Source organism: Sturnus vulgaris, chromosome 20 (assembly GCF_052056855.1).
Source record: "Sturnus vulgaris isolate bStuVul1 chromosome 20, bStuVul1.hap1, whole genome shotgun sequence".
Classification (NCBI taxonomy): domain Eukaryota; kingdom Metazoa; phylum Chordata; class Aves; order Passeriformes; family Sturnidae; genus Sturnus; species Sturnus vulgaris.
This window is the reverse complement of record NC_142262.1, coordinates 5,772,784-5,782,998: the sequence shown is the minus strand read 5'-3', so window position 1 is coordinate 5,782,998 and position 10,215 is coordinate 5,772,784. Positions and strand designations below refer to the sequence as shown.

The following is a 10,215-nucleotide window of genomic DNA, read 5'->3' as shown; positions in this document are numbered from 1 at the left end:
ATACAACATGAGATTCAATATGTAGTATTCATATACCTGCAAAGCAGGTAATTGCCCCAGGTGTTAATATTTTCAGCAGTAATTGGAATTCTGCACTCTTCCATTCAGTTGCAGAGGTGCTGTATGTACCTGGTTAACCCTGAAAGACACAGACTCCTGGGCTTCAAAAACACATTGCAGTTACCTGCAACATCTGGGACTCAGCAGGGTGTTAAAGGCTCAAATATGGGCTTAAAATCACCAAATCTTCTCTTGCCCAGTCGATCTTTGGAAGACTCACACTTCTCTAGCACAGCCGTGGCAGTGCCCAACAGCCCTGTCTCTGCTGGCATGTGGGATGTATAACATCAGAGTCCAATGAAAATCAAAGAGGAACTTGTTTTAGTCTGTAAAATCTGTTTGCAAATCTAATTTTGATCAGCAGCAACTTCAGTGGGTAGGCTGTTGCAAAATTTTCACATGATTTGTACTGGAGGAATATATACTTTCATATCTATAGAAGCAGACTTTCTTTTAGAGAATCACAATAGTCAGTATGTGAGATTTCACTGCTCCAGAGGCCTTCTGCTCTGACAGGGATGAATCACACTCCACATACTATGGACAATGAAAACCCAGTGCCTCACTTTTGTAGGCATGCCTTGTTTCAAAACACAAAGGTCATCTAATCCAGGTTAAGAGGACTGTGCAACACAGGAGACACTCCAAGGCCACAGAGACTAAATGCAATAAAAGGAGGGGATGGCAGGTCAGCCTCAGAGGATGTTCCGGTGGCACAGAGAACTGGATGAAGTTCCTTACAGCACACAGCCAGGGGAAGTCTGACACTTCCCATTGGAGACAGAGGCAGAAACAACACAGAAAAGGGCAGTGCTTGCCCAGAATCAGCTCTGAACTGTGGTGTGCCTCAGCTATCCTCTCTGACACCATCCTCCTCTCTAACCTGTCACCTCTGGTTTCTGTCAGCGTGGCTGAAAATTCCTGGGCTGTTGCATTACTGAGGCTGCAAATTCACCCCATTCCCTGGGACTGAGAGCACCTCCTGCCACCCTTCCCTGTGCTCTGACATTCCCAAGCTCTTTAAAGTGAAGCCAAGCAAAGCCTGAGGCCAGGAGGTGCTGGGAGAGGGCACCTCTGGCTGGAGCCTGACGTGCGGTGCCTCCCCTGGCACAGCAGCTCCAGCTCCAGCAGCTCAGAGCTGAGCTCAGCCAGAGGTGAGGAGAGGGACAGAATGAAAGCCTGGAGCAGCACAGCAAGTGGCAAAGAGGTGGTGAAAAGAGGGAGCAACACAGAACTACTGAGGATGCTGTGGGAGGCAGAAAGGCCATGGTTATGGGTGTAACAGGGAATGAATACATTCTGCCAAAGAAAGAAGGTGGATTTCCAGGCCTGGTTTTAAAGGCATTAACCAGTTGATAAAAAATTCTCAGAGAAGCTCACAGGGGCACTAAACAACAATAATTAAGCTCTACATTCCCAGAGTCCTCTTTTTTTTCCTGCTCTTGGTAATCCTGAAGCCAAGGCGACAAGGCAATGCAGCACAATGAGCTCCATGGCTGACAGACTGTGTAAATATAAGTGTCCCAAAACTCAGAGCAAAAGAGCTCTGATTCCAGGCCTCTGAAGTGCTAAATCACCAAATGCAAACTACAGCAAGTTCCACCAAAACTGCAGCCATCTATAGTACAGGTTGTTTTTAACAAACCAAAGCTGACAGAATAAAGGATGGGGGTTGAGGGATGCCTGCACTGCATGCCAAGGTTTTTCTAAAAATATTGTACACCTGCCATTTGTTCCACACACTGATCATATTTTGTCTATGAGGTAGAGAACTCGTAGTGCCAAAGGGAATGTAGTTTATGTTCCCGAGTCTTAATGCTTTTTCCCTTCTGTAAGGCAAAACTCCTTACTACTGTCACTAAAATAAAGCCAAGAGGACAAAAGTCACACAGGCACTGCCACGGTAACAGTTTAACTGTTCCTCTCACTGATCTTTGGAAACAGTCCCTTCAGCAGGATTTTACAGCTCTGGCACTTCGATTTAGCAAACTTTTTATGCAACTCATGAGGGGAATGCAGCCAACTCTGTACACTCAATTTAAATCAACTTGCTGATGATATAAAAAAGAGTGCTGAACCACCGGTTTGCTTCATCTGCTCCAAAACTACCAACACAAACCCTGAGGTATTTATTCCTGAAACGTTAATAGAACAGTCTGGGGCATCAGATCAGTACATGAACTCTGCTTTGATCCCATGTCAGTCCAAAGAGCTGATTTAACAATTCGTTGTTTGGTTACTTGTCAGTTCAGAATGCAGCTGGGCTTTTTGCTCTCACCAGGCTTTTGCAGGTTGGGATGCAGTGGGAGCAGAGAGTGCAGCACTGGGGGATCTGTCCTGGCTGTGCACCAAGAGATTGTACAAGCAATGTTCAGCAGCTTTCTACTTTTGCATCATCAAGGAAGGATGATCCTTCTGTAGTTTATAGAACCATAGATTGGTTCAGTTTAGTTTGGAAGGGACCCTGGTAGCTCACCTAGTCCAACTCCCTGCAATGATCAGAGACAGCTTCAATTCAATCAGGTGGCTCAGAGCCCCATCCTCGATGTGTATGAATTACCTCAGCCGAAGCTGAGAACTGCAGAACTTGTACTCACTGAGCTGCAGTGCCAGGCCCTGGACTCAGCTCACAACAAAGGAGCACTACTCTCTGAACTCCACCCACAATTCAGCTTCCCACGGCAGAATTAACCAGACCAGTTTAATTTTGGTGGCCATTTACCAGACTGATCAAGAGAGAGGTCTGTTCCCTACCCACAGAATGATCACAGCACAGACTGTAGCTGTCCCCTGAACCTTCTGTGCAGCCATGCTGCAGCCTCTGAGCAGCTTCAGGGATCCTAGACTGCAATTTTGAAAAGTTATTGACTTGTGCTGAATTAAGTGATCCCTACAGACCAAAGTACCTTGAACTTGTGCTTGGGTGGGGACCTGGGGTGAGGTGATAGGAGATATTAAGCAGCACTGAGGGAGTCACTTCTGCCCTTTCCTTCACTGTAAATTCAAGCCACCTTCCAAGGTTTAACTCACACTGGTAATTCTAAGGAAGCAAATTGCATGTTCACATGAGAAAATACAAAAGAACTTGCACACCTGAGCAAATACTTCCTTTCCTTGTTTTTATGCCCTTGCTATCCAAGCAAGTGCATTTACCTGACAGCTGAATACTGGGTGTGCACAAATGACCCCAATGATTGACCTGACTCTCGGTGAGAACAGAATGTTGCAATGTAAATGTTTGGTCTCAGAAATTCAGCACTAAACTTCAGCAGAAGATAAAAACTGGGTGAAGCAGACTGAACACAAAACAGCCATCTCTCATTCCTCTAAGAAGGTTTTAAAAATTATTTACACTTAAAAATCATTAAAACAACAAATCTCCACACTTACATTGAGAAAACTTGAAGCTCTCTTTCTGACTTGTCACCTTTCAAAGCACCAGAACCAAACCCTGCTTGTCAAATCTTTATATTGAAAGGTGCTGCAAAAAAAAAAAAAAAAAGCATGTTCCAAAAGATTTTTCCTTGTGTGGCCCTTCAGACACTGAGTTGGTTACAGTGGAAAGAAACAAATCAGCCTGGGAAGAGGATAAGCTCACCGACCTTTAAACAAATGACCTCAGTTTAAGTCACAGGAACAGAAATATTACAGGACACATGAAGAGTCTCCACTGTCAGAGTTGCTCAGCTTCTTGGCCAGTTTAGGTATTAGTATCGTGCTGTAAATAGTAAAACAGTAGTAAATCTTAAAGTCTAGGCATTCAAATAGAAATAATACACAGAGCTGGCAGTCTCTGTTTTCCAGCAATTGGATCCAGCATTTTTCTAATTCCTCTTAAAAGCAAAATCATCCATTTAAAATGAGGTTTCAGATATAACCAAATGATACGCTTTTAAGGCCAGTGCTGTCCGAGGCTGTGCCGTGAGTGGAAAGATAAACCAGATGGCAAACTCAATAAAAGGGAGCCAGTTAAACAGACACAGATGAATGCCCAAAAAAAACCCCTTCGCTCCATTATTGCTTTTGAACTGGTTGTCATGGCACTGGAAATGGATACCACTGTCAGCCTCCCACCTCTGCCCGGCCAGCTCTTCCCAGCCTTTGCCCAAAGCAGGGAGCTCACACTGGTGTGAAAAGCTCAGGCTGCTGCCAGCACAGCTCCACTCCCACCAAACACGGGGGCGTGTGCATGGAATCCCACCTTTTGTCACAGCAAGTGCATCCAACAGGAAAGGACTGACCTTTGGTCTCAAATTCCAGTGTCAGAACACTGAAGTTCAGCTCATTTTAATCCTGTGCTCTGTCTGTTGCTCACAATTCCCTGCCAAGAGCCAAGGACTATCCACTTAGCACTGGGGCTCTGTAGGGCTGGAGCTGCCACGGAACATCAGCTCACCTTTGTCAGATTTACACATTAAAGCAGCTTCTCTTCCCCTTGACAATGTCCATTAACAAGGAACACTATTTGCTGAGCAGATGGAAAAGAGTAAGTGATGCAACTTCAAAATAGCCCTGGAAAAACTGAGTTGTTCTGTCAGCCTCTGAATTCTTTCCCCTCCCACTCCCATTTGATCTTGAGAATCTATTCAGTTAAAATTGGTAAATCCTGCTAAAATAAATACCTTAGAATGTCACAGTGTAGTTGCATTACATTCCTCTTTTTAATAGAGCATATAAAATGGCAGTTTACAATGGGTTTAGAAAGCTGTTGATCAGCACTTTTATTCAGTTTCGTTTCTGAGCTATTAATCCCTAATACAGAAGCAGAATGCTGATTTGCTGGTCTAGGACCTCCCGAGAGAATAGTTCCAATAATCCTGATGGCATGGAAAGGAAATGTTACCTCAGGAATCACCTGAGTCCCTGCAAAACACATCCCATCTCTCCATAACTCAATGTTCACAGAGCTTAAGAGTCTTAATTATCAAGGAAAAAAAAAAATAGAATCCCATTTTTGCTTCAGTGAGCTGCAGTTACAAAAACCAAGTGGAATTTGTTCAAATAATTGCAGGCAAGTCCCCAGTGGGGTTCTGTGCTTTTTCAGGGGTATTTTGGGTAAGGAACCCCCCATGAGGTGCAGCCACAGAGCCACCCTTGCCTTTGCTGCTGAGTCAGACTCTGGTGCATCCCTGGCAGTGCCAGCACAGGGAACGCAGTGCTCAGATCGTCAGCAGGACACAAAGAACACACACACCACCACACACAAGTAATTTTAAAGAATTTTAATACAAACTTAATATAAACTATTTCAGTCCCTCTTAACATGTAAGACACTGACTCAAAATACTTTTATACCTTTTTTCAAGTATTGCACAATGTAGGTACAAAATTAATATTTACGATTACATTTTCTTCCATAATATATAGCAAAAATCTTTAAACTTTTAACAGAAAATACAATTTGTGTTTCTTTTGAAAAAAGCAAATATTTCATACATTTTAATTCCACCACTAAGGAATATTCTGTACACAACTTTTTAACTTTTTTTAGAATTGATGTCTTTAAGATGGATATCTTACAATTTCAGTAAAAAAAATACAACATGAAGCTGCTGCAGCTGTCACAGATCACTGTAGTAAAAAGATATAAATGCAATACCATGTTGTAGAAACAATATATATACTCTGATATTTTACAAACTTTGTACTAAATTAAATTATACAATTAGAAAAAGACCAATAAACCCACCTATTAGTGCCAATTTTTAATATATATACATATATGTCTGAGCACATATATATATATACACATAAAAAAATTGGCCACTTCCTTGCTATATCTTAAATACTGTAAGAGGCCATATTTTTGAGAGTATATTTTTGTAATGTACAGTCAGTATAAAATAATTTTGTGCTTGGTTGGCAAATGAAAAAATGATGCATGTTGTATTTATCTAACCAAGCCTGAATGTATTCATACTACAAGCCTTAAAAAAAATCTCAAGAGGTGGAAAAAAAGATACACCCTTGGGTACGTGCATTTTAACTGGTACAATAGTATTTACTTGGATTTCGCTTTCGGTTTATTTTTAGTTAGCCATAACTGGCTGGAATTGCTGGTTAGAATACTGCATGTTGTTTAAACTAAAATTCAAGCCATCCACAAAAGACTTCTCATTTAGACCTCCATAGGCTGCAAACATGTCAAAGGCATTACTGTACTGGAGAGGACTAAGGTTAAGGGGGCTGTCACCAGGAAAGATGCTACTGGTACTACCTTGACCCTGCATGTTGGGGAAAATGAACTCCTTTGCGTTAGGAGACAGGGCAGAAGTCTTCTGCTGTTGCTGTTGCTGACTGCCTAGGCCGAGCCCATAGAGAGAGTGCATGGAGGAGGAGAGGGATTTCTGCTTCAAGAGGTCATTGACATTCAAGCCAAGGTTGGTGGGAGAGGTGCGGGCGACCTTGTTGCCACGGCTGCTATTCTTCATTTTGGTTGAGCCAAACTTGGTGGCAGCAAACGTGGCAGTGGTGAAGGTTAAAGGCTGAGTGGAGCGGGGCATGAAGGTCGGGCTCACAGCAGCTGAGTGACCAAAGGGAGGAGAAGGAGAACTAGACACTGAAGATGCTGGGTCACTAATAGGCATGAACACCTGGGCCTCGGGGTTAAAGCTGTTCTTGATTTCCTTATCCAACTCACATCCATTTTCATTATCATCCACATAAAGCACTTTCACTGGTCCCTTTTCACCGATTTGGTATGAAACCTCAAACGGGTCAATCCAAACACTAAGATCCTGAGGCAAGTTGCCACGAACATCATCAATGTCCAAACCACTCTCTTTGGATGCTTGTTCTATGACTGGGTCCACTTTCTCCCCTATATGAATACATCTAAACCCTGATCCTTTGTATGGCTTTTCTGGATACCAGTGCCCTTCATACTTCTTTTTCAGAAGTCTTTCAAGCTCTTCACCAAAAATGTTGACACGTCGTCTGGGAAGCTTATTGTACAAATATGAAATAATAAAATTGAGTGCTACTTGGATTTCAAGCTGCATAGCTGCTGTGCCACAGAGTTATAAGTCTCTTTCAAAACCCGAAGAAGAAAGTGTTGAAGATGCCACAGGGAAACAAAATTTCATTCAAAGTGCTGATTCGAGTTGATTATTATCCTTCACCTTGAGCACTCTTGTTCCTTTAAGAAAAAACAAAAGCAAACACATCCAAATAAGAACAGCGTAAGATCAAGCTCCGAGGCCCATTCTTTAAGCTTCACCTTCTGCAGAAAATAGGTTACTTTTTAAGTGAAAAAATGTGCATCAAACTATTTCTGTTCCTGCCTGTGGAAGGTGAGGATGTCAGCTCCATTCAGCGTGACTTACAAACAACACTAGAGAGGATGGGCTTGTGTTTACATATACAGCATGGGGCACTTCCAAATCACATGAGCAGGGTGTTTAGTTAATCACAAAGCAGCAAGGATAATTTTTAAGGCATCACAGAACTGCCAAGCCTGTCAACGGTTCAATTACCAACCCGTATTTGGATGATTTATAGTACTCAGCTGCAAAATTTAGTACCAGAGCATTAGTTTAGCCTGAAAGGTCTTAGTCCAAGGGCCATTTATCACTCTGAAGTTTGGAAACATATTGACTGCAACTGTAGGCTGCAGAATTATAGAAATGTTAACAGTTGCTTTAGAAGGTTTCATACAAATAGCTAAAATGATGCAACATTTATTTTAAGTCCAAGCAAATCTTTTCCCTAAACTCTGCACGAGTGAAATGATGCAAACTGAGGAGAAAATGTCCGCTGTGCACATCCAACAGTTCACACTGAAATGCAGTCAGCACATACATAATAGCTGCATGTATGTTCTGTCAGAAGGGTGGCTAAGACTGATAAATTAATTCACAGATTTTTATCTTTCTACAAATTATTCTCTATTTTCAGATGCAAGATGCAATTATAATCCCAATTATTGTATTGCACTGTCTGTAGGTCAGATTTCAAAAAGTTCCTGGGCTAACAGGGCTTTTGACAGCCTCAAACTGGATTGCCTTTCTCCTTCTCCGTGACTCCATTTTATATTTAATATAAGATATGGTTGTCACTCCTTCACAAAGGACAAAGGAGAAATTAGCTGTCTAAAGTTAGAGAAGGGACAAGAATCAGGTATTAGCACATGAACTGCTAATACAAATCCTGCAGTACCTTGGTATAAACGTTCACACACCACACACCTTTGTCAAAAAGTTCCAATAAAACAAAATATGGGGATTGTTTTTGGCTCAAGTTAAAAGCCCAAAGAGAATTTCAATTAACAGTGGGCTTTTCTGCACTGCATCACTAAGAACAAAATTTAGCATAGCTGTCACTAAAGATTAGAGAAATCAGAGTTAAAGGATTTTGATATTAACAATGTGACTACACGGCTTTTTTATTTCTTGCTCCAAATAATCTCCTTTTAAAGTCTGGAACCCTATTTCCAAGCCATTCGTTTCTCCCCAACATGGTATGGGAATAGTTTGAAAGGCTGTATGATAAGGCGACCTTTAAACGTTTGCTGGATCAGCACCGGGTGGGGATAAGGAAAAGATCAAGGGCAAACAGAAGATATTTACAAAAGGGGCACAATCAGTACCGAAAAGCTGATTGGGTGGTTAAACGGGGCATTTAAAAATGATTTATTAATCCATCTGTGCTGTTTCCCTTCCCCCACGTCCTTTAAGAAAAGAATGTTCCTTTCTGAGCGCACCAGGCTGACGCTTGTAAATTTCCCGACGCGAAACGGATCCACAAAAGCAACTGATCAAACATATCGGCTCGATCATTTCGCACTTGTTCTTTTTATGTATTTACGGGAAGTATTTCTGGGCGATCCGAGCCCATACGTGGCCCGGCAGCAGCGCCCTGGCAGGAGCCTTAAGCAGTGGGAGTTACATAACCAGGCAGTCGGATCTCATTAGATTTCTGCTCACAGCCCCGGAGCTCCGGCGGCAGCGGCAGGAGGAGGAGGAAGAAGAGCATTTTGTGAGCCCGTAAGAAAGCGAAGGAGGAAGAGGAAGGGGAATCTCTGGGCGGGTGGGGATTACAGGGCCCCTCTCCGGGCGCACAGCCGGGCACGTCCCGCAGGGCGCTCCCGAAGCGGCCCAGCGCCCATTAGTCAGCCGGCACCGCTCCCTGCTCCTCGCCCGGAGGCAGCGACCCCTCACAGCCCGGCCGTGCTCTCTCTCCCCCCCAGCCCCTTCACCCACCGGGTCCCCCCCGGCACCGCGGGGTCGTGACCGGCTCGGCACACCCCGCCCAGGGGCCGGGGCCGGGCCGTGCCGCCTCACCCCCCCCGCCCGCGCTGCCCCGCGCCTCACGGCCGGTACTCACCCAGGGCTGCGGGGGTAGTGCAAACAGTCCCGGCGGGGCTGTGAGGGCGGGCGGCTCAGCACCCGACCCCCATCTCCGAGCGCCAGCTCCCTCGGCGAGGATGGGAGGGGAAAGGAAAGAAAAGAAGAAAAAAAAAAAAAAAAAAGGGGAGGGGGAAGGGTCGGAAAAAAAAAGGGGGGGAGGGAAGGGGGGAAGGGCAGCGCTGCTCACACCCCCACGACGGGCGCGCTCGTCCACCGCAGCCGCGCTCCCTTCTGCTTCTGCCCCGCCGCCCGCCGCGCCCCTACTTATACCCTCCCTTGCCCCGCCCACGGCCGCGCCCCCCACCACGTCCCGCGCGGCCACGCCGCCCGAGCCCCGCTCTGCCCTGAGCAGCGCCCGGCTGGCCCCGCCCCCGGCCCCCGAGACTCCGCCCCCGCCCCGGGGCCATCCGCTACCTCCTCTCCCCCCCCCCCCCGGCGAGGCGCGCGGGACAACTCTGACGTCAACGCGCTGCTCGCCTCGCAGCCCCGTTGCGTCACTGCTGACGTCAAAGCCCTGCCCTTGCGCCCCTCAGCCCCGCGGGGAAGGGAGAGGGGGGAGCGCTGAACTACATCTCCCATGACCGCCGTGGCCCGTGGGGGCCTCGACAGCGCGGATGGCGGGGCTGGCAGGGGCCGCCTGCACGGCTGGCACCCCTCAGGCTCTGAGGTGCCCCGGCCGCGCTGCTTCCTGAGGGGGGGGCGCGGGATGACCCCTCACGTCCCCACCAGCCCCCTCTTCCCCGCGGCCGGCGGCTAAAAATACTCCCCACAGATAGCAACGCCCGGCGATTGGCTGGCTGCCCGAGTG

The 10,215-nt window shown here is 45.9% G+C and overlaps 1 protein-coding gene across 1 annotated transcript; it reads right to left on the bottom strand.

The window, feature by feature from the left end:
* Positions 1-5,267: 5,267 nt before the first annotated feature.
* On the bottom strand, positions 5,268-9,641 carry TOB1 (transducer of ERBB2, 1). Its single transcript, XM_014878269.2, has 2 exons — positions 9,385-9,641; positions 5,268-7,198 (listed from the first exon to the last, which is right to left on the bottom strand). Exon 2 carries the CDS (start codon positions 7,059-7,061, stop codon positions 6,090-6,092), a length of 972 nt encoding a protein of 323 aa, XP_014733755.1. The 5' UTR covers positions 7,062-7,198; positions 9,385-9,641; the 3' UTR covers positions 5,268-6,089.
* Positions 9,642-10,215: the final 574 nt, after the last annotated feature.

Excerpts from the sequence above, each read along its gene's own strand:
- TOB1 (XM_014878269.2), bottom strand. The coding sequence starts at position 7,061 with ATGCAGCTTGAAATCCAAGTAGCACTCAATTTTATTATTTCATATTTG.